General features: G+C 32.1%; 1 protein-coding gene across 3 annotated transcripts in view; it reads left to right on the top strand.

Moving 5' to 3' along the window:
* LOC143202192 (adhesion G protein-coupled receptor E2) overlaps positions 1-26,616 on the top strand; it is a 325,024-nt gene that overhangs the window by 9,788 nt on the left and 288,620 nt on the right. For all 3 annotated transcript variants that reach the window (XM_076413499.1, XM_076413500.1, XM_076413498.1), the window contains exon 2: positions 14,411-14,575. In XM_076413499.1, coding sequence (XP_076269614.1) covers positions 14,418-14,575 — 158 coding nt within the window. In that variant the 5' untranslated portion in view covers positions 14,411-14,417. The remainder of the gene's footprint in view (positions 1-14,410; positions 14,576-26,616) is intronic.

Here is a 26,616-nt window from a genome sequence, read left to right as displayed (position 1 = left end):
TTGAATTTAGGCGAGTCCCCAGTATACCACAGATAAAACACGGACAATGGTCTCAATACACTTCCCTGTGTTACGGCTGTTTGTATTTTCCTCAAGATATAATAGGCATCTACTTGTTTAACTATGAAGTATCGATCAGTTATATATGACTCTAAAATATGGTCATATTAGTCAGAGAGGATCATTTTAATCTTATGTTGTAAACCCTCATGCTAAACTTTATCGAAGGTTTGAGCAACATCTACAAATATTGCTTATTACAAATTTTATATTCTTCTAGTGCTATTTCTATGACATCGCTGATTTTGTAAATCCAATAAATGTTGTTTCCTAAAATGAAATTGAAGATTCGGAATAAGATGCTTTTCCTCAATGATTGTCATAATAAAAGGACAAGGACAAGGACAAGGACAAATTTATGACGCACTAGAAGCATATTACATAGCGTAGATCCAAAACATATTTTATACGACAATTTCATGCCCACGGTATTATACTATAAAAGTATTCTGGTAAGTTTCGAAATAATTAATAAAAGGGTGTGAGTTTTTGATTTAGCGTTTCAAAACTTGGATACAAACGGTAATCAAATAACAAAACATGACGGAACATTACTGTCACCTGTTATAACTGAAAATTAAGAGAAAATGCTTTTTGCACAAACAAAAATTGAGAAAGATCTCTAGCTACAAGTTGGGAAACTAATGAAATTTCACTCCTTGCTATTCGTCAGGCATTGCCATCTCCAGGACACATGTTTAGGATGATGCTCGATTTGTTGATTTATATATACTTGTGCTTGATTCTTTTGTAGGTAAAATCAATATGCTCTGATTTATTTTGATTCGCTATTTTTATTTTCTGTATTCTATTTCGATAATAGCTGGTAAATGTTGTGTATCTCTAATGGCTGGGATTCTAGAGTCATCTGTATAATGTAGCAACAATATTTTCGTTGAATTTAGGCAAGTCCCCAGTATACCACAGATAAAACACGGACGATGGTCTCAATACACTTCCCTGTGTTACGGCTGTTTGTATTTTCCTCAAGATATAATAGGCATCTTCTTGTTTAACTCTGAAGTATCGATCAGTTATATATGACTCTAAAATATGGTCATATTAGTCAGAGAGGATCATTTTAATCTTATGCTGTAAACCCTCATGCTAAACTTTATCGAAGGTTTGAGCAACATCTACAAATATTGCTTATTACAAATTTTATATTCTTCTAGTGCTATTTCTATGACATCGCTGATTTTGTAAATCCAATAAATGTTGTTTCCTAAAATGAAATTGAAGATTCGGAATAAGATGCTTTTCCTCAATGATTGTCATAATAAAAGGACAAGGACAAGGACAAATTTATGACGCACTAGAAGCGTATTACATAGCGTAGATCCAAAACGTATTTTATACCACAATTTCATGCCCACGGTATTATACTATAAAAGTATTCTGGTAAGTTTCGAAGTAATTAATAAAAGGGTGTGAGTTTTTAACTTGACGTTTCAAAACTTGGATACAAACGGTAATCAACTAACAAAACATGACGGAAGATTACTGTCACCTGTTATAACTGAAAATTAAGAGAAAATGTTTTTTGTACAAACAAAAATTGAGAAAGAGCTCTTGCTACAAGTTGGGAAACTAATGAAATTTCACTCCCTGCTATTCATCAGGCATTGCCATCTCCACATGTTTAGGATGATGCTCGACTGATGGATAAATCAACGAGATCGATGGTTTTTCCAACATGTAACAAATTACTGTAAAATTTATTGGGAAGGAAAAGAAATGAAAAATCTGGCGATGGACAAGTAATGATATATACCATCCCCCAAAATTAATTTACAGTCCACCTATAATGTGTTTTAATATATCTCAATTTATCAAACCGTATCAAATTTTATTTTTATCATCTCCTTCGCATATGTTCAGTTAAAAGTTATTAATAAAATATGAGGGTTTATGTAGAAATGGTATTTATTTGAGTTCTCTGGTAACCTGAATAATTTAAAAAAGCACGGCATCATGTGTTTTTTTGTAAATGTTTATAAAGGTTATTGGGGCAGATATCTTTAAAACGCCTGGTTAAACAGAATATTATTTTTGGTTTTCATTTACAATAATATTGAAAAAATATATATAAAACGTTGGAAATACCAGCTCACTTTTTAAATGTATTATGTATTTCTAATATTTAATTTTTTAGGGTTTTGTATTTTGTTTTCTTTATTTATATGTATGTATTTATACAACAATACATTTTTGATTGCCTATAAGTTTAGTCAAAGAAACGATAAGTAAGCTTGGATTTCGTAGAAAGTTTATTTGGTATTTGCATTCATTTTTTCGTTATGATTGAGACATTATATCGGCTAAATGGTGACCGCGATTCGCTATGCAACTTTCGGGTATTTTAAAGGCATTTTTCATTAAATTCTACAACATCTGAGGCTAAATTTCTTCAATTTCATGGCGAATATTGTCTTTAAGATGTTGGATCATTTGAGGCTTATTCACATAAACTTATAATTTTAAAAAACCCCATAAGGAAAAGTCTGGTGCTGTTAAATCCGGAGATCTGGCTGGCCATACTAAATCGCCACTTGGCGAAATTATTCTTCATGGAAAAACGTAATTCACATAATGAATTATTGAACGAGCTGTGTGTGCTGTGGCCTCATCTTGCTGAAACCACATTTCGTCCTCTAGTCCTTGCTCTTCCATTTCAAGCATAAGAAAATTTCGAATTATATCTTGGTACCATTCAGTAGTAACAATAACGGCAATACCTTAGTCATTTCCAAAAATATAGGGACCAAGGATGTCTCCAGCATGAATACCACACCATATAGTTGTTTTTAGTGGATGCAATGATCTCTCATGAATTAATTGAGGATCCTGTGTTCCCCAAAACCAACTGTTCTGTTTATTAACATGGCCACTGACAAGAAAATGGGTTTCATCGCTCATTATCAATTTAGACGAAAAATCTTCACTTATTTTCAAATCTGTTTTCAGAACTTGCCTTAAACTGCGTGCAGAAATGTGTAACTGAGAACCACGTCTCTGAATTTATGTTTCTGGAGACTTTTTAACACTATCGCGCACCACAGCACATTTTCAGCATTATAAGTCTTCTAGAACCAGGCCTGTCTGTTGTTGTACCGTACTGTTGAAAATTTGTATGTAAACGATAAATTGTGGTTTTGTAAGGTACCGGAAGATAAGAATATTTTGGTGTGGCAGTTTTGGAACGATTATTTTCAATAAATATTGTCACAATTTATGTTCGTTCTTGTGGCGTATATTTATCCATAATAAAATTTGGACGTCTACACAACACAATGTTATATTTCCTGTTATATATATTTGTTGTTGCAAATTTAAACTTAATTAATATATGTTAAGAACAAATAAACTCTTTTTGTCAACATACTGATTGTTGATTTTTATAATATAAATGACCATTAGTATTGATCACAATGGGTTTTCGACAAAGCCTCTAATTCATTTGATGAAACTAATTAATTTAATTTTGAACATCAAAACACTGGTAGCTGGGGTAATTTTGCCATGAATGATTAATTTATTTCGACTTATCACTCCAAAATAAATTGTAACGGACTTAAAAAGAACATACAAACTACAAGAAAGTTTCTGGATTTGGTTGATTACAGGAAAAATTTGAAAGCAGCTTCCATGTAAAGCAATCATAAAATTTGCACAATTAATGCTCCTTCGTTGTGATAAGAGGAATAGCCGAAATGGCAATATTGCCAAATGAAGGCTCATTTTACTGACCAATCTCTATTCGAAAAGAAATCTGAAGAGATTGAGCCACTATAACAAGAAAAATTACAAGTTAATCTCAGCATATCAATTTGGTTTCGCAGAACAACACTGGACTATAGACCTACTTCCTAGAATTGTGAATATAATTGATAGGTTATATAAAGATAAACAGTTTTTCTGTCTTTTTTTTATGTCGGTATTTACGGTAAGGGATGATGGCCTTAACTTGGAATTAAGCAAAATGTTACTCAAACAGTTTACAGAACTGCTAAAAGCTTATATGTTGTATAAAGCTTTCAGGGTTAAGTACGTGGATGTCTACTCGAAATTCAAACAACAAAAGTAGGAGTACACACACGCAGGGTAGAGTGTTGGAATCGGTCTTTCACAGGTGCTAACGGTACTGCCATAACGGTTCTAAGTAAGTACCACGAGGAACAAGGAGGGAAATAAAATTGCAAACGTCAGTAAACATAATTTAATAATTAGACAAAGCAATTGGGATTGTTTGATTCTATCCACGTAAAAAAATTCGGAAATAAACTCCTATCAGAATAAGTAATAACCGTGCGCTATAGGCTAACAGAATAATATTTAGAAACGATACTGGGCACGAAGGTTAACCTGGAAGAGTCATGTAAAGAAGAACATGATTTTAAATATAGAAGAGTGTATTGACTATTTGAAATAAAGTCTACCTTGTTAATTAACGTACGATAAAAACATAAGTATTGCTGTGCTGGCAAATTCTTAAGTCTCTATCTGAATATAGTAGAATATCTTGAATCCCGATAAGGGATTGCTCAAGAAGAGCAATCCGGACAAAATTGAACGATCTTCGGAACATAATATACAGGAATGGTATTAGTCTCTGCACTTCAAAATCCTGTAAAGCAGTTGATGATTTCTTTTAATAAATTTAGAACTGCAAAAATAATTGTGTGTAGTATCACTTTTTAATCTTCTCGTAAATTCCTACAAGTCCTTTCATGGGTTTACAAAATGAAGCATAAATACAACATTTAAAAAAATTCATTGAAATAAGTTTAAAACAGTATACTAGTTAAAAGTTCATTTATGTCATATTATCGATGATAATTAAAATTTCTTCCGAAATAATTAACACATTATTGCCTGAAACATTTTCGTCGCCAGATATTAAAGAACGGTCCCGGCAATCCTCTTATGGAAATGAACATATTGAACTTTATTTTGCCTCGATCTCTACGATGCCAGTCACGTCAAGGGCCCCCAGTAAGTGAAAAGACGAGCCCGCCTCCATCTCGCCTAAGTAGGCGAGATTCGCAGCTAACTTAATTACGTTCAAGTGTGTGGCCTAATATAAATTGCTATGGTAAGATGCCGTTATTAATTGGTTATCGATAAAAGGTCTCGTTTTATGGGGTTTTAATTAATTTAAGTAAACAATGAAATCGAGGATTATTATTGAGGTATAGAGGCGAAATATTTGACATATAAGCATATACTTGGACCAATAGAAAATTACAAGTTAGCAATGTTGCGACGTAATTACATTTATCTACGTTATAAGAAAGTTGTTCAATTTTAAATTGAAACAAAAATATGATGACCCTTTTGTATAGTTCATATGTCTAATACTTTTGTAATATTTGTGACAGGAAAAAATTATGACTCGAGACAAATATATGCCAAGATAAGAAAGGCATCGAGCAAAACACACATGACTCGTAAAAAGGATGTCTCATTGGCTCGAGTGTTAGATAATGGAGGTACCAGAACTGGATAACGAGTGTAAGGAGTTAGACCTAATAGAAGACTTATGGTGCCTATAACCATAAACTTCAAGAAGGCTTATGTTCAAGGAACTTATGTTCCATGGGCGCGAGAAGCTCCTAGCTGGAAGACTCTTTCGTTCTCTGAAATTTTGAACTAATCGGGATGCAGAAAAGAGTTTCTTGACCGAGCTCCAACGAGTATCTCCATACGATACATCAAGAGTGAGAATTGCAATTGACCAAAGAACAGTCAGAACAGAAACAAGCATCAATATTAAAAAGGAAGAAAAGTCGACAACAAATAAAAAGTCAAAGAAACAGAATAGTTAATTCTAAAGACATAGTGAGAGCCAAATCGCCATTATCGTCAAAGTAAAAGCTCATATCAAGAAGAACATTAAAATTCTTAGGTGTCGTTTGTATAATCATTAGTTGGATCCAATTATGGAATCGGCTTTAGCTAAACCAGACATACGATTTAGTTAGTCATTCCAAATCATTTCATAATTCTCTTCATCATGACGTATCAGTTTTATCTTATTTCAATTTTATCTCTTTAATTTTATATATTTTTTACATTATTCTATACTTCTTCGTGTTTAGCTTTCAACAACCCTTAATGCAGGAATAATTTGTGCACCAAGGGTTAGGATAAATGTTTTAATTTTTCATTTGTTGGTGAGTTTTTAGTCCCCATGTGGAACACAATGCAATGTGTAAAGTATTGGATTAACAAAAGCCATAGAAAGACAAATTAAAACTGAGCTGTCTAATGTCGAGATTGTAGAATATTACATACAATTATAGCTTAAAATGAATGTTTACCTTTTACCCTGTTAGGAGTGAAATATTTTTTTATTACTCTTCGTGAGTCCACAATCTGCCCTATTGGCAATAAGTATTTCTTCTGTTTATATTATATATACATGGCATGTAGAAAATCACTTCATTAAGCAATCTTCTGTATAAAATATTATCTTAATTAATTAGTCTTATTCTAATGCTTATTCTAAACTCTACATATGTCCAGTAATCAGATCAGGTGGTGTTAAACGTTTTAGTCTACGCACTTCACTATCACGTCGCATATTTAGCTGGTTAGCGAGTACATTGGGATGCACTGACACTCTTTCGAAGTACTTCACACAAACACGTTGGATTACACTCGTTATAGGTTCTAGAGGAATATCGCGTTGTATCACTTTATTTGAAATATAGTACGGAGCATCAACAATGGCACGCAACACCTTATTTTGGAACCGTTGAATGATGGATATATTAGATTTGCTAGCGGTACCCCATAGTTGAATTCTATATGTCCAAATGGGCTTGAGTATAGACTCATACAGCAATACCTTGTTATCTAAGATAACTTGGATTTGCGCCCAATGAGCCAATACATTTGATATAATTTTAGTCCCAGTTGTTTCCGTTTAGAGAGTATGTGCTTCTTCCAGGTTAGGCGTCGATCTAAATGCATACCAAGATATTTAACATGCTCTGCTTGGGGGAGTTGACGATGATTGATATTTACTGGTGGACATGTTCTTCTACGCAGGGTACACGTTATATGCGTGGATTTTGATTCATTGGCTTTAATGCGCCATGTCTTCAACCATAAATGAGTGAAATATGATTAACTTTATAAATTGTGGTTGCATTTCGACCACAAGTCGCTCACTAGTCAAGATTTTTTTCAAAAAAATTCAGACAACATCCGACTCTCTTTTGTTTATTCTCCCTTTAGTTAATATACCGAAATTGATCATTCTTTCCTTCTCTCCTATACTTTTTTCGTGATATTTATAGGAATATGCGCCGCTACAAACGCTTTTTAATATTTACGGAATCTTTTCGTTTAGTTTCAAATATGCGGCGAATATTACCTTGCAAGTTACGAAAAATATATTTTTCATTAAAAATACCTTTTGATATCGCACATAAAGGCACTAATTAGAATGTTTGTTATACGCCCATATTTATTTCGACTTTCTGAAATTTATTTCCCGGCAATTTGTATCCGTAAATACCATCTGTTATTTGTCCAAAACAAGTCTTATTTGAAGGCTTGCGGGCTTTTCTGTTTTCGACCTTTCGTCCGCCTTTCTTTCGATTTTTCCGCCTTTCTGATCCATTATTTACTCAAGGTACATTATATTTTCCGTATTTAATTTAATCGAAGATAAATTAAGTGCGTTTAGGCCGGAACAGTCATAGTATTTGCGCCGCAGGACCGGCAGGACCGAAAGCGCGAACTCGATTATTTATGGTCATTATACCCGTTCGTTAAACGATAGTTAATTTTGTGCTAAATTTTCGAAAAGCGGTTTTCATGCACGTAGATAGTGGAGTATTGAGATTGTTACGGTTTCAATTGAATAATGGCTGTTTCAGGTCGGTAATATTGGATTCAGCAATTATACGATGCGGCCAGTACGTAATGGGTTGGAAAGGAATATGACGTTGTATAAAAATAAAGTTTAATGACTTGTTTTATAACGGACCGATACCTCAGAGTCAAACAAGAAAATGCCTACTATGCCTTGAGGAAAATACAAGCAATTGTGTCAGAGGGAAGTGATATCTGCAGATGACAATGTAGTTCTAGCCATCGGTTAAGCCACATGTTAAGAGAAAATAGGACGAACTCCAGCTGAAGTATTAAAAACATATGCTGATTACTGGGCAGATATTCAGTCCTGTCAATACATAATACACAAAATAATACATAATACATACAGACAAAGCAATAGAAATAGCATACAAAGATTCCAGAACAAGGTACTGCGAGGTGTTACTGATGCTTCAAGATATATTAGTAGTGACAGTCTGCAAAAGGACCTGAAAGAAGAAACTGTAGATAACGTTATCAAGGACTATGCTCAAAGACATGAACAGAGGCTCCATTAGTATATCTGTGTTGAGATTCACCAGCTCCTAGTTAATGATGGCTTAATGAAAGGATTGAAGGTAGTACACTTGATCTAGTTCAATGAAGTTAAGCTCAGTCCACATTAAAAACAAATACATTCATTGTTGAGCCCAAAGTGTCTATCGTAGAATAAGTACTTTGTAATTTTAAAACCGTCGAAGATTAGAAGAAACAATATAGCCTATTGGTGTTAATTTACTGGATTACTGTCATAAATAATAAAAAGTAAGCGAAAGAGAGTCAATTATCTAGGCCCCCAGTTATGTGGGCATGAATGTCAGACAAGAATAATAATTAATACACAGAAATTTCGTAAAATTAACAGTTTTAGAATGAAAATAACAAGATATTTAACAATGTGACGTATAATACTGGTCAAATATTGCCAGATATTGCCAAAGATAAACATATTGAAAGTTATCAATAAAATCGCTAAGTTAATTTATGTTCAAATATATTTTGAAGCCATACGTTGTTCACGTAGTAACTATAAAACAAGCTCAATTACAAATGCCAAGAATATATACAATATTTTCTTACTTATTTTATTCTAGTTAAAAAGAGACACAATGCTGTCTGATAAGTTCGACCGTGTAACCGAACCAGCCTGTCAAGGCCGGTTGTTTTAACGCTTTGCTTGTTTTAATAAATTTCAAATCACTGTTTATTATTACTCTGATAATAAATGCCGATGCCAGATAGAACAGATTGCGTCTTTAATCAGTTACTTCAAACAGGAACTAGATTTCGTTAGAGAGGTAGCAGTTTTCCTATTAAATATTAATTTGCTGCGGTTTTTATTGAGAATATTTTAGCGTGTTGCAGCTGCACTGAGTATAAATATGGGCACGGTCATTAAAATATCTAAAAAATGAAAAATATCATCTTGGATTCGCCGAAAAGAAAAAATCTGCTTGATGTTGGTACTAGAATGGATCAAATTTAAGAAATGTATAAAAACAGTGAATAGTTTTTTCAATATAAACATAATTTAATACAATAATTTCAGAAGAAACAGTTAGTTTGAAAATTATCGAAGAGGTCTAATGGAACTTCCAGATTTCATAGCAATGAAAACAAATTAAATATTACGCTGTTATCAGACCATTATTTTCGTCATCTCGCTCTTTCTTCACTTAGAACGCTCTAATTTATTCATATATCTAGAATTTTATTTGCCTTTCGTTTTTTTAATTAAAATTTTAATAAAAATTTCAAATTTCAACACGCAAAAGGGTGAAGCAAAACTAGTATGCGGCATTTTTTAAATTAAATCGTAACATTAGCTCGCCTCCACCTCGTGGTAATTCGAATATAATTACGCAACCGCCTGTTTCTCTACGTTTTATGCACAAGCCATAAAAGTGCGCTTATGGTTGGATATTAAATTTCATTTAAACTAAATGAACTAATATTTTAGCTAGTCCGCACGGCCAGACCTGTATGCCATAATAGTGGGGCTGGTTAAGTAAAAGCGTCAACGAGATTATTAACGGCTATTAATAATATTCCTTTAAAGGTAGTTTATTTCGCCATAAATTTTCCAATGTTGGTGGTGCTATTAACGAACGATCTGCAATGAGCATGATCTTTTTCTGGAACTAGTATACAACTAATAATTTACTTTAATCTAACTTAACTTACTAACAAACCACTACAATTAATATATTCGGATTAATTAAAATTAATCACTTAGTGTTCAATTACTAAGTGATTGATCAACAAGATCAGAAGGTTTTTCCGTTTGAGACGTCTAATGACATTCATATTTAGAAGTCTGGTGGCTTCCGTGTTGTCGTGGTTCTGGAGTCTTCTTTGATCGGAATCAGCAAATCTTCTGATAGTATCCTTAATTATACCAAATTCCAAATCGCGGTGGAAATCACAAATGCGTATTTACCAAGGTTCATTCGGAATGCACTTTAAAACCTTATTTCGAAACCCCTGAATAACTCGGACATTGTAGTCACTCTCAATACTGATATAAAATAAGCTTGTTGTAACCGGTCAATTGAAAAGTCCCCGGCCTGACACATAGATGGCGAAACTTAAATTAAATGGCATTAAATCCATATGTTTTTAGTTAGCCTTAACTCTCAAAAGATGCGTGTGTAAATTTGACAGCATCATTAGTTTGTGAATTATAGCATTTTGAGTGAAGTAAGTTTTGTTATGAAATAAATGGATAAAAAGGAATTTCGCGTGTTGATAAAATATTGCTTTTTGAAGAAAGCCTCTGCCTCAGGAAAATCAACTATCAAGGATTGGTTTAGATGTGGTGAAATGAGCACCGAAAACGATGAACGTTGTGGACGCCCAAAAAGGTAGTTACCGAAGAAAACATTTAAAAAATCTACAAAATATTTTTGAATGACAGTGACAGTGTTTGAAGATGATCAAGCGTAATAAACCCGAGATTTTGCATCGATATGTGACAATGGATGAAACATGGCTCCATCATTTTACTCCGAAGTCCAATCGACAGTCGTCCGAGTGGACTACACACGACGAATCGGCTCCAAAGCGTGGGAAAACGCCACAGTCGGCTGGCAAGATTATGGCGTGTGTATTTTGGAATGTACATGGAATAATTTTCATTACCTACACTGAAAAAGGCTGGACTATCAACGGGAACTGTTACATAGCATCGAAAAACGGCCGTATCTAAAGAAAGAGAAAGTGCTCCTTCACCTAGACAATGCACCGTGTCAAAAATCCATGAATTGGACTTCGAGTTGCTTCCTCATCCACCGTAATCTCCAGATCTCGCCCCCCAGTGACTATTTCCTGTTCTCAGATCTCAAAAGGATACTCGCTGGGAAGAAATTTACGTCGAATGAAGAGGTGAGCGCCGAAACTGAGGCCTATTTTGAAGTAAAATACAAATCGTACTACAAAAATGTTATCGAAAAGTTGGAGGATCAATATAATCAATGAATCACCCTTGAAGGAAATTATGTTGAATAACGGAAAACTAATTTTGCCTAAAAAATGTGTTTTAGTATGGTAGGCCGGGGACTTTTTAGTTGACCTGTTATCTAGATCATTTGTGATAGTGAAACTGTTCGTGACAATGATGGTGACACTTTATATGAGAAAACCAAATTGTTGTTTTTACAATTTTCCTCGATATTATTGGATTTTTTCTCACCGTATAAACCTTTCCTGAACTTTCGCAAGTATTTTAAACCAGCACTATTAATATAATACATAATATTAATACAATATTGGGTATATTTTTGTAAAAGGAAGTTTCAAAGTATCAAAAATGATATATAATATTGTGAAATCCTAAGTGGACCAAATAAAAAAGACACCAAAAAGGGTCTTTTGTTGTAGAAATCTGAATTCGTATTGTATGAAAGTTTTTAACCAAAATGTATTCTTTTCAAAATACAGCAGCATATAAAAACAGTATTTCGCACATCAAACCCAAAATTCCTTTGTCGCCGACTCAATAGTTTGAACTACAAAAATATGAAATATATCACCGAACCGAATATTTTCTATGGACCCTCGAAAAATGGCGTTAATAAACTTTTCTTCTTTAGGACGTATCATTAATAATTTTCCGTCGACTTTGACGACATATAAACTGGAATAAAAAACCGTAAAAAAATGACAAATATAAAAGACCGATGAGGGCTTTATCGATGGCCATCAAAACTGACAGAAGGGATAGGGAATAGATGGATGTCCAAAGACAGAAAAGCCCGGAGGCCTGAGAATGAAGCTTATGTTGAGAAGGCGACAAATGACATCTAGGATAAAAGAAATAAAGGAATACGTGGTGAGGGTATATAAAGGTCGGGCATTGCAGAAGAAACAGTATCTGGCTATATTAACATTTCCGTATATGTATTTTTAAATTAGATATGGAAATAAGTTTTTCTCCTTTTCTGACGCAGAAAAAGAAAGTTACTATAGACTGTTACAACGTAATATTATAATATAATATGTTAGGTAACTTCGTTAAATTTCATGATTTATCTCGTTACGCAGGTCAGAAAAAACTCTTTATGACGTAAACTTTATGTTTCTGGGTGTGCTGAATCCTAAAATGACTTCTTTTTGTCTATATAGGATGACGTATTCCTTTATAATTTTGATAACTATGTTAATCAAGTTATTCTATTAAATTAAAAGAGAATAAAGTTGAACATTTATATTTTATTTACGAACCATTAACGATATATATATTTTTAATCTAATATATGTTCATTAGCAGACATCAAAACCTTTTCTTTTCCCTCTATGTAAATTTTCGCTTACGTGAAGAATTCGTCTTGCTCTTCACCCACCTCCCTCAAATTTTCGAAAAACAAAATGTACTTGTAGATGTATTGGGCTACTTGAATTTCGAAATGCATTTAGAATTCTTTTAATGGTTTGTTTATCGTTAGGGTATATATAATTGCCTAAAATTTTCTCTATGGCCTCATTAGAAGTTATCTATTAATCTCTTTGAGGGTTATGCTAAATTGTGGGCCAATCATTAGCCATTTAATGTGTCGTCCGACGAAAACATCTTCTTTCCTTTGCAAGAAACAGCTCTACTTGTGAAAGGCTTCGAAACGTTGAAACGATGTATTCGAAGCAATCTCTATATTTGGGAAGTGATTTTATGAATTGCTTCATCAATTATAGTTGACAATCATTTATGTGTAACGGTGCTACAAGAAATTTATGTGGATATATCAACGTTTCTTGGAGGACGTTCTTTTCATCAACTTTAAGATTTGTCAGCGGACAGAGGTCTTTTCGTCTTCAGGACTTTTTGGTTCAGTTATTTACTTGATAATATCTCTCACACACAGAAAACGAGAGAATTTGGTGAACTTGGCCCAGTTGGGTCGAGCCATATTGTTCAACCGTGCAATTCATATTTTAATTCTAAGGTATTATGGGTTTATTTAAACTTTACAATAAAAGGAAGCGTAAAAACTGCAGTTGTGAAGCAGAACTGCTTCAAGGCTTATTTTTGATGGAAGATTCTTAATATCCCTAAAAAAATCCTGGCGTCCTCAAATTATTTCTATGTTCTTTTTGTTTTCAGCCTAACGATATAAAAACATAAAAATAAATGAAAATATTCAAATATCTTCTTTTGTTGCTCCACTTCTATTTCGATAGCTATATTGCAACTGGTCAGATAATACATTCAATATTCCAAATTATAAGCAAACCAAGAAATGAAGGTTAAGTTATAATATTATTGTTATTAAACATAAATCCCAAAATATAAGATGCAACCCTTATAGTCCGTGCAAATTGTACACACTGCAATCTGCAACGCCATTATCATATAAAGAACCGATGGAGCATAAACAAGGTTAATTCTTCAATAAATATTCATTTTATTTTATTAGGTTAGCATACGCTAGATTGCTTCCCATCTACATTAATTAAAATGCCTTGAATAATCAGAGTAATAAGATTACGGCTGGGTAATGAGAAGGTACTAAAAATAACCAATAATTAAGGACAATTAAGAGTTATAAAAAGTTAAGTGATTTTACTGCTAATATTATAATATTTGTTTGAAAATATCCATAAAATGTATTCTTGTCCGACTTTCTAAGCACAATTTTCAATTAATGCTAAAAGTTCTGTACAATATTCTCTGAAGACTACTAAGTTCATATATTAGTTTTTTCGAATTATCTTATGAAAATATGCAACTAGTGCAATTTTACTATACATACAATTATGAGTTTTGAGCATTTTTCTGCAATTCTGAGACTTTGTTGATAGAAATATTTTATTCAAAATGTTGTAATTACGCGAAAATGCTTCACTAACAGATACTTGAATGGAAAAAATAAAATGAGAATTAACACTAAATAAAATAGTTTCTTAATTTGACTTTGTACGATGCCCCTTTTATATTTTTAACTGATATTTCTTTTTGTTGTTTCAGCACAAAAATGGACACTTTATATACGACTCGTTTTCACGGTTTTCCGAACTTCAGCCGGTCATCTTTGGAACCGAATATCAGTGAGGAGAGTGTTTTATCGCTTCTTATAGTTTTGGGAAGTAGTGTGTCTCTTGTTGCTTTAGTGTTTGCTTTTATAACATACAGGTAAGTGTTTTTATATTATAGGAATGTGGTTTATAATTAATTTTATTTTAAATTTATTTATGTTTGATCTGGAAGGTCACAGATATATATTTAAGGATCAAGGGTATAGTAGTATATGAATATATCTAAAAATTATAGTTAATAATGTATTTTTCTATATTTATATAGAATTCATTTGAGTTACTCTTACTTTTGCCCGAAATTTATTAGATTTACTATTAAAGTTATATTAAAATATGTATGTTTAAGTAGCTTTAATAGTTATTTATTTTGCTTAACTAATTTTGAAAGGAAAATATAACAAAATTTTATTTGATTAATACATCGTATCATGAATATCGTTTAAGGATGTAGTTTATAATTAATTTTATGTTAAAATTTATATTTGATCTGGAAGATCACAGCTTAAACATATTTCTAAAAGCATCATAAATATATTTAACAATTATGGTTAATAATATGCTTCTCCAATTTTGTAATGAAGTAACTTCAGGGAGTCCTTTTTTGCGCAATATTTACATGTGTTTGAAGAGAAAATGTTTTTATATATAATTAATTTTATATCAAAAAAGTTTAGGTTTGATCTGAAAGGTTACAGTTTTGATAAATTTTTAAAGAGTATCATAAATATTCCAATTTTAGTTAATAATATGTTTTGTATATTTATAATGAAGTCGCTATAGTTATTCTTTTTTTGCCTATTATTTATTGGTTCTTGAGACGCCAATATAAAAAAACTTTATTTAATTAATATATCGTATAAGAATATTGTTTACAATTAATCCTATATTTAAAAAAATTAATCTGGAATAAGAATGTCTTAATTATGCCAAAAAATTTTGGTTAATAATAAGTATTTCCAAAATTATAATGCAGTTATTTTAGTTACTCTTTCTTTTGCCCAATATTTATTGGTCTGTGAGAGCCAATGTGATAAAATTAATTTAGTTAGTATATAAGCGATACAACAATAGTTGGAACATTCACAAGATTTGCTTAGTTGTCGTTTAAATAACAAAATGCATGTATGGAGAAGATTTCACTGAAAGAAATAGAACATATTTGACCACATGTTATGCAAGAGATACATCACATCCTACCCACTCTATTTGTTGGTCATTGCTATTTCTTACTGTTGCTTATTTAGGGGGAAAGCTCATACTTTATCTCATATCTATTCTATAATACGATAGTAATAACCAAGTTGACTAATGTATAGACTTTACAGTCAAAGTACTAACAGGTAATTCAAAAGTTCCCGGACTACCATAGTAAAACACATTTTTGGCAAAATATTTTTTTTTATTCAACACAATTCTCTTCAAGGGTGATACACTGATTATAGCGACCCCCCAACTTTTTCTCAGTTCAACTCAGTTTCGGCGATCACTTCTTCATTCGACGAAAATTTCTTTCCGACGAGCCTTATTTTGAAATCTGTGAACAGGAAAAAGTCACTGGGGTTCAGATCTGGAGAATACGTTTGATGAGGAAGCAATTCAAAGTCCAATTCATGGATTCTTGCCATCGTTTTCACTGACTTGTGACACGGTGCATTGTCTTGGTGATACAGCACTTTCTTTTTCTTCAAATGCCGCCGTTTTTTGGCGATTTTGTCCTTCAAACGGTCCAATAACGCTATGTAATAGTCGCTGTTGATGGTCCTTCCTTTTCCACGGTAGTCAATGAAAATTATTCCATGTGCATCCCAAAATACAGACGCCATAGCCTTGCCAACCGACTGTTGGGCTTTCCCATGGTGCGGGTTCATCGTATGCAGTCCACTCGGATTACTGTCGATTGGACCTTGGAGTGAAATGATGGAGCCATGTTTCTTCCATTATCACATATCGACGGAAAAACTCAGGTTTATTACGCTTGATCATCTGCAAACATTACTCCGAATAATCAACTCGTCGTTGTTTTTGGTCAAAAGTGAGCTGGCGCGGCACCCACTTTACACAGAGCTTTCTCATACCCAAATATTCGTGAATGATATGATGTACACGTACAGTTGATATCTTTAGATAGTCTCTATTTCATTCAATTTCAATTTACGGCCATTCAAAATCATTTTGTGGATTTTTTAAATGTTTTCGTCGGTAACAAACTCTTTTGGGCGTCAAGTGCATTCACCGTCTTCGGTGCTCATTTCACCTCGTCTAAACTTAGCATACCATTCGTTAATGGTTGATTTTTCTGGGGCAGTGTCCAGAAACTCAGCATCAAGCCAAGTTTTTGCTTCCACTGTATTTTTCCCTTCAAAAAGCAATATTTTATCAACACGAGAAATGCCCTTTTATCCATTCATGCTTTTTGGCCGTTAGTGCTAACTAAAAGACATATGCATTTAATTCTAGTAGCGCCATCTATGTTTCAGGTCGGGTACTTTTCAATTGACCTGTTATTTATGCTCCCACGAAATCTGGAAGTAACAGTTACTAGATGTTACCATTATTTTAAACAAAATACAAAGTTGCATGCATTGAAAGTGTTAGTCAAGTTTTTAAAACGATTACTTGTTTATAGTTTTAGATTCGTTTTTATTCCCATGATTTTTGTGAAAGTTACATTATATTCGCTGAACTCTGTTTAATCACTGTAATTGTATTATCCTCATATAGGCGTTGCAGCAAATAAAAAAAACCTCCGTAAGTCACCTAATCCATTTTAATTCATAACGCTAACAATGTACACGCTCATTTTGTCCGTTGTTTTATGTTCGAATTACACAAAAGCTAGAAATCGTAACGTCGGACGTTCACACATAATCCATTAATAACATCGTTTGGTCGTATTGTAAAACCGGGCGTGTAACCCCTAATGCTCGAAATTATTCATGGAAACCTATAGCGTCACGGGATCATATTCTTTTAGGGAGCATCGGTGGACATGAATTAAAAATGAAATAAAACCTGGCATTTTTGTTATTGCATATTATCTTGTTGGGGTTATGTTCACGTATTTCCCTTGGTAACATATCAATTTTCGCCTTTAAAGTTTAATTATTCATTTATTTCTCATTTAAATTACTTGAAATTGTTGTTAAACTAATCCATGTTCAGAGCTTTACGATTTAGTTTCATTTATATTATATAGCCTATATATATTTTGGGCGTCTAGTGTATTAAGAAATGTCAAATTTTATGACATGGGGGAATACAGAAACAACTCAACAAGATTGGTTGGTTAAAGCCATAGTCTATCGAAGATGGATACCTAAAACAGCTAACATCATGATTCAATTAAAAACGCATTAGCAAATAATAAGTCCAAATAACAAAAAATTAAATGGGATGATCAAATGCAAGGGGCATTTGATACAATAAAAAGACAGTTGGCTGTATCGACTCTCTTGGTTTTTCCAGACCCCGATGCTAAACTAGTCCTAAACGTCAATGCGTCCGACAAAGCTATGGGGGCCACAAATCCAACCAAATGAGGAATTTCAACCCATAGCGTTCTTCTCAAGAAAATTGTCTCAGACTGAAAGAAATTACAGCACATATAATAGAGAACTTCTAGTCATATATAGTACCATGCAGTATTTGTAACATTTTTTGGAAGGGAGTCAATTTACTGTATTCACAGACCACAAACCATTGATATATGCTTTCAAATAGTCAGACAAGCAGAGTACAAGGCAAATTAGACATATAAGTTTCATTGGGGAATTCACGACGGATATCAGACATATCTTTCAAGACCAAATATAAATCAAATTGAACAATCATTGGACTATACAGTAATTGCAAAAGCACAAAAGGAAGACAAAGAATTGGAAGACATCCTCAATGGAGCAATGAAAACTGACCTACAACTGGAGCAGCTACAACTACCAGATCTAGATGACCTTCTCTATTGCCACTCCTTAAACGGTAAAATAATACCATATATTCCAGAAATAGCATAATTCAGCACACCCGGGACAGCGAGGAAGTAGAGGCTCAGTTCAGGGCGGCTGGAATTACAACAGATGCAACCAAATTCGATTACACCATCTCTAGCTTAAACCACGATGTTTTAAGCGAAGTGATAGACATCACTCGAAAACTACCAGGCACTAACATATACGACACGTTCAAACATAGTTTAATAAAACGGTTGATGGGGGCATTCCGTTAGGTGACCAAACACCCTCACAATTATTACACAGAATGCAAATTTTAAACGAAGGTAACATATCAGAAAACGCCCCGAAAATCCTCTGGTTGGAACAATTGCCACAAAACACAAGAGTAGTTATTGTAACAAGGGATGAAGATCTTGAGAAGTTAGCAGAGTTAGCAGACAGAATTCAAGAAAGCAATAAAATATCAACAATCCAGACCGTACAGTAATAAGTATCACCATCAAATGAAATTCAACCAACAATCATCCATTCAATAGTCAAACATTCATACATTTTCATTAGTTAATTAATTGTATAATAGTTAGTCTATTAATAAAGTGTTAAGGGAAACATAGTTTCATTCAATAAATTACACGAAGATCTCCATAAGTGGTCTTTATTCTGAGTGGAATTTCTATTACAGGGTAATATAAATATGTCGGTGAAAGATAATGTTGACTTGTTCTTAAACAAAGTCTATCGTAAAGACCGTGACATCATGTAGCTTCCTAATGTCATCACCCTTTACTGGCCAATATAATATATATATATATATATATATATATATATATATATATATATATATATATATATAAATATATATATATATATATATATATATATATATAATATATATATATATATATATATATATAATATATATATATATATATAATATATATATATATATATATATATATATATATATATATATATATATATATATATATATTTAAAATTTACATTTATATGAAGATATTTGTCAAAATTACAGCTATTCCTGACACAATATTATTAACACTTTTATTTTGAGTCATCAGTTGGTGTATGAACATGACTTTCTTCTTTAAGTCCATATGTCTATTATTTATTTTTATTTACATATATTTATTTATACCACAAATATATGATAAGTTTCACTAAACAGCCTGAAATATAAAGTAACGTTAGATGTATATTAGTTTATTTCTCGGGTAAGAAATATCTAGAGTTAAAAACATAAGTTCATAATTTGCCTAGTGATACTTTCATCATTAGAAAGCAGTGTAATTATTTAAAGCACCTACTTGTTTATCCTCCTCACAACTTCCTAAAAGCGAATCAAAGAATGGTATAATTTAAAAACCCCAAATTGTTGCAGTTAAGTATAAAAGAAATTGATATGAGAAACGTTGACAACTATATATACTTATCTAAATTACATATTAACATAAATAATTAAAGATTAATTAATTAAGCATTAATTATGTTAATATATAACGTCAACGTATAATCAGATAAGAAACTTTTCCTTCGATTATAAAAAGAATTATAAAAGTTATTTTATTAAATATAAGATTTGATGAAAATTGCTGTTGTTGTCATCAAATATCTTTACGACTACCATAGATTCGTTCATTCCTTGAAGATAATAAAGTAAAAATTGTTGACGTCACAATTTTTTCCATCAGCTTTTATAGCGCATAAAGCACAAAAGGTTATAGTTCGATTGTAAGGAAGTTCTATATTTCATAGCCAATTAAATTGGGACCAGATCTGGAAAAAGTCGATAATAAATGAAGCAATTCAAAATTCCGTATATTTTTAATGGTTGAAGGAAATGTTATAGCAACTATACATTTCAATGTTTTTTCCCATCTGATCATTTTAACAATTCTGTTCAGAATAGTAATGAAATTTAGAAACACACGCCTGTCGTATACTGGAGAAAATGGCGAGGAAATTTAGTTTAAGTCTTACTAAAAAAAGTTTCCGAAATTGAATTTCCCACATCGAGATACAGAAAAAAGAATTTCACATAAAAAAAAATAGAAAGAAAATTCCCGGGACACTATTTCCGGTAACTGTCATATTGCCACAAAATTTTAGATATAACCATTTCAATTTCTGCTAGAATAAAATATGTAGTAACATTATGAGAGCTCTGTATCAAGTTACAGTAATTTATTCATATTAGGTGTCTAATAATGTTTAACTTAACACTTTGCATAGTATAATTTTAATTTACAAATTAATTTATTACTGTTGTTCTGTTACATCTAGTTTCCTAAAGCTGAATAAATTTCTTTGAAGAAGGAGAAATTGTTCTGTAATGACTCATGCCAAACACTTTAAGAAAATTGTTATTGACGCATTGATTGCTGTCAGAAGAGACACTTACGATAAACAAATAGATGAGTATTAGGTTTGATTATCTAGAAATGGTGATTTTGACATAAGTGATGGAAACACTGAAAATGGTCGTTTTGGTCTCCAGACATTTATAAAGAACAGTGTTGTTATACACTGTAACGTTCACGACATCATTCATAAGCACTCATGTGGAAACGCGTAGATAGAGTTCAAAGGCGTCATATTTACCAGAAATTGTGCATTTCGATTTGTTTTGTTTTGATCAAAAAGAATATCTGGTGGAGCTGCATTTTTTTATAAGGATACTTACAGATAATTCGGCACTTCCTACTTCGTAATACTTCGTATTTATCGCATCACCAAAAATATAGGGAAAATAGTAGTTGATAGACTGTGCTTTAACAAATAAGTTAATAATAAAGGCGCAAATTTATTTAATAATTTACTATATACATGAAAGAAACAAATGCAGATGTACCGCAAGGCTTTGGATACCGTTCTTTACCTACTTTATATATGTAGACTTACCACATATGGAGAATTTTGCTTTGGCTACAGATTAGCTGATGACACTGCGACGTTTGCTATTCGAGCTAACAGAGAAGCAGGAGAAACGTGGAGAATAAAAGTCAAGAAGAGTAACAGTAAATCTGTGCGTATTGGACTCACTTAAATTTTTTATTGATATAGCAATAAAAATGTATAATACTATTATCCCATACAATAAAAACTCTGCGTGTCTTGGAATAGACCTGAATAGAAAGAAAAAAAAACTCGTTAAAAAAATCTAAATTAACCGTACGTAATAAGCTCCTGGTGTGCAAGCAAATACTAAAACCTGAATTGGTATTCTGCGAAAACTAACATAATACAAGTATATGAGAATAAAATCCTGAGAAGTATTATAGATGAACCCAGATATTACAGGAACAACTGGTTACGCCGAAACCTTCGGATTCCAGCTGTCATAGAGGAAGATAAAAATAAATATGGACTCTATTCAGTTACCACCAAACTGTAACTCATAACACTAATAATAACTAAGATGCACACTCGAGAGAAGCAAACCATATAATCTTGTGTAGTTGTGTAGTGAAGTGTACTAAATGGTAACAACAAAGTGCTACTAAATTTTATTTTATCATAGACTATAAAAAAAATAAATTAATAAACAGTAATACAAAAAAAAATGTATACGGTTCAGATTAATTTGAATTATAGATATTAAAATTTAAAGTCACCTATAATGCTTATTAGTCGAACTATTCTAGTCTTTTATTAAACATCCTGATGCAGTAATATTAGTATCACAATCTATTTATATTCCCGTAACAGCTGACCTAGTTAAAAATCCTTTTAGCCAAAGTGTTAATTATTCCTGCAGGCTCACAGCGTTTAACGGGGAGCATATAGGCCATTGTAGCGGAAGTACAAATGTACAGTGAATTTAATAAAGGCGGATGTGTCAAATTAAACCGACTGCTGAAAATGGTCCGCTCTATAATTTTCAAGTAATATTCATCATTATATTTGTACTATTAAAAAATATATTGCTTTACATCAGTTTAAATCTAGGTATATATCTAGCAGGATCAATCTTTTCTAACTTAGTATCTAATACAATAATGTTTACGTATTAAAACTGATGTTTTACCTATTAAATTCGAATCACTACACTACATTATGAAAACATCAAATGACTGGATTATTTTGAGTCCGTGCTCTATTCTGGTTATCCAAGAGTTACATTACTTCTATATTAACATGATAATGGAGTCTCTACATGTCTCCTTGTGATTCTGTTAATTTCCTGAGTGATCCTGAGTCGGTAGGTAAAGGTCTAGGTGTAAATAATCAGACCTATAGTATCTGGGTAAACTTATTATGCTTCTTTGTTCTGAAAACTTGTATAATTTTTATATTGCTTTTCGCGGAACATTCCTATATTTGAATTCCATATAGGTTTTAATAATTGCTTATATAATAATAACATAATTCATTAGGTACTGATAATTATGATTGTCATGTAATGAATCAATAAATTTGTCTATATTTCAATAACATTTCTTTCCTTTTCTTTTTAACATGTTCTATCTCTTTGCTATTGTATACAAGAGCAAGAATCGCAGCATCGTTTGCAAATGCAGCCATCGTGTCAAACCTCATTCATAAGCCGTTTCAATGATATCTGTTATTCTGTACACTTCGCCAGTGTGTGTTAATGAATCTAAACTAGTGCGTAGGTATTAGGTTTTCATTATTATCTGCTTTTATGGTAAAAATGGACTTTGAAATGTCTTGCCTCCTACATAGTTTACCTTGAATTCAATTAATTTAACGAATTATTCAATTCATATTCCGGAATGGCCTTGTGGATTCGTTTCTAGTCCCTGTAATCAGTTCAAAATAATGTCCCACCCAATTTACGGTATAACCAGGTCCGATAAAACAAAATCGGTCCAATGGGGTGTATAAAGTAGTTAATAATTTGCCCATAATTGTCGACTTCTTAAAATGAATAGTTTCAGGGAACCGATGCATAATACTGATGTAATATACCTCATTGGTAGTTAATAATAATTAACAACTCCGCAATTATTACTGTTTCTTTTTTTAACCCTAAAGTATATTTTACACGTGTTTCAATTTTTGATTCGTTTTATCGTAAAATATTTTTAATATATTAGTATTATTCAGTAATTCTTTGATGAATTTGAAACATCAGTTCTCATTTTTTCGCAAGTGACAAGACCAAATATCAGGGTTTGTCGGCATGAATGGAAAAAATTCGTCGAAATGTGGTTTAATAATACATGGACTATAAAATCGTCGTATAATATTAAATCCCGAAACATAAAAAACACCCTCTTATATTCTTAGGGCAAGGAAAAAGAATTAAGAATAAACCAGCAGGTAAACTGCATACAACCCGTTATGCAACGCTATAATCCTATAAAGAACTGACGGAGCATAAACATGGTTAATTCCTCAATAAATATTCATTTCATTTTATTAAGTTAGCATACGCTAGATTGCCTTCCATTGTCATTAAGTAAATTGCCTTGAATATTGGGATTAATAAGACTTCAGCTTCGCAATAAAAAGGTATTTAAAACGGCTAATAATTAAGGACCATTAAGAGCGATAAAAATAAATTAGGGCATCCTAGGGCTAAGAATATTAATTTTCTTCACTAATATTCATAAAATGTATGCTCATATAAGTTTCAAGGCGAATTTTTCATTTAATTCTTGAAACTTGTTACGATACGCCCTGGAAGCTTGGACAAAGTTTGTAAGTTAGCTCATGTACGTTACGTTTTTATATAAGTTTGTTATGCAAATAAACAATAACTGTCAGTCTATGGTAGTCAGACGCAGTTTTACAATATATTAATTTTTTCTAATGCGAAATATTTTGATCTCTCATTGGACGATTAACGCGATCTTCTACAATGTCTTCCATTCTTTTATCAGCAATAGGTAGAGCTAGTAATAAGGCGTATCACCTATATATAGTGAATCTGTAGTAGAAGCAAATCGTCTTCTTGTCAGGCCTGTAGGTAACAATGAACTTGCCAGTGATGATGATAAAGTAGTTAATAATTTGCCTATAATTGTCGACTTCTTAAGATGAATAGTTTCAGGGAACCGATGCATAATACTGATGTAATATACCTCATTGGTAGTTAATAATAATTAACAACTCCGCAATTATTACTGTTTCCCTTTTTAACCCTAAAGTATATTTTGCACGTGTTTCAATTTTTGATTCATTTTATCGTAAAATATTTTTAATATATTAGTATTATTCTTAGTATTGTTCAGTAATTCTTTGATGAATTTGAAACATCACTTCTCATTTTTTCGCAAGTGACAAGACCAAATATCAGGGTTCGTCGGCATGAATGGAAAAAATTCGTCGAAATGTGGTTTAATAATACATGGACTATAAAATCATCGTATAATATTAAATCCCGAAACATAAAAAACACCCTCTTATATTCTTAGGGCAAGGAAAAAGAATTAAGAATAAACCAGCAGGTAAACTGCATATAACCCGTTATGCAACGCTATAATCCTATAAAGAACTGACGGAGCATAAACAAGGTTAATTCCTCAATAAATATTCATTTCATTTTATTAAGTTAGCATACGCTAGATTGCCTTCCATTGCCATTAAGTAAATTGCCTTGAATATTGGGATTAATAAGATTTCAGCTACGCAATAAAAAGGTATTAAAAGCGGCTAATAATTAAGGACCATTAAGAGCGATAAAAATAAATTAGGGCATCCTACCGCTAAGAATATTAATTTTCTTCACTAATATTCATAAAATGTATGCTCATATAAGTTTCAAGGCGAAATTTTCATTTAATACTTGAAACTTGTTATGATACGCCCTGGAAGTTTGTACAAAGTTTGTAAGTTAGCTCATGTACGTTACGTTTTTATATAAGTTTGTTATGCAAATAAACAATAACTGTCAGACTATGGTGGTCAGACGCAGTTTTACAATACATTAATTTTTCTAATGCGAAATATTTTAATCTCTCATTGGATGATTAACACGATCTTCTACAATGTCTTCCAGTCTTTTATCAGCAATAGGTAGAGCTAGTAATAAGGTGTATCACCTATATATAGTGAATCTGTACTAGAAGCAAATTGTCTTCTTGTCAGACTTGTAGGTAACAAAGAACTTGCCAGTGATGATGCGACTTAAAATAAGAGAAATATTAATAGATTCTGGTGTATCATAAAATTCTGCATTATGAGAATGAAAATCCTAAAAGTATTTAACTGAAAATGTTCAGTTTTTTCTCTAAAAAAGTTTTCTGTAATCCTATGAGCTATTTACTCGTGGTCTCATGGTTACCAGACTTTTATTTTTCTTTCACTTTTTTTCAACAAATGTTACTAAATATTAGTAACAAATAAACTACAAGTTAAAGTTATTTTAACCAATATCAAACAAAAATATTTTATACAATGATGTTTGAAAACTGTCGAATATTAACACCTCTTCTCTTGTACGTTTCATAGATAAGCTTATTATATATTACATCAAACTGTTCTTCAATGAACAAGAGCGAAAGAGAGAGAAAGAAAGAGATAAGAAAATAGCGAATATGTGTCTCTCGTGTTTTTATATAAAAATATTTTCGTTAGATTTTTCGTTAAATCAGGAGAATTATAAGATGGCGACTGACATATAAGATATAAGGCACACCTTTACGAGCGTAATTTCATTTGAAAGCGCCTTTTCCCATTCTCCTTTGCGCTATCACAAGTAATTTCGGACGCATTAAACGAGGATAATTCAAACGAAAAATATCTGCTTTCCTTTTATGTCTCTCCAATTACGAATTAAATGAGATCATTATGATTTATAGTTTTATGTTTGAAAATTAAGGCGATAAAAGAGGAACTGGTGGAAATGAATAAATGTTGCTTGTTCTAAATATTATATATTAAAGAATTCTGTATGTTTTAACAACTGTTATTGATGTTTGATGTCTTCAATTTATTATTATATGGCTTATTTGTCGAATAAATGCAAACACCTAAAAATTATCAAGACAATCTCTAAGCCCTCTTAGTTTTCCACAGTAGAGTTCCGCTTAATTATAATTCAATTTCGTTAAGCCGTTTGCGAGATTTATTCGCAATTTAGTCGGTCTTCGATGAATATTTACCGAATTCGAAACATTAATTTAATACAGAACGTCTAATACGTAGCTTGTAACTTTAACTTTCCTAGCTAGAAATTAACAAAGTTAAATAATAGTTGCTC

This window comes from Rhynchophorus ferrugineus, unplaced genomic scaffold (genome assembly GCF_030347505.1).
Source record: "Rhynchophorus ferrugineus isolate W39M unplaced genomic scaffold, kcgeb_rfMv2 rfM9, whole genome shotgun sequence".
NCBI classification, from domain to species: Eukaryota; Metazoa; Arthropoda; class Insecta; order Coleoptera; family Curculionidae; genus Rhynchophorus; species Rhynchophorus ferrugineus.
Note: the sequence above shows the minus strand (reverse complement) of the source record. Positions and strands in the feature narration are given on the sequence as shown.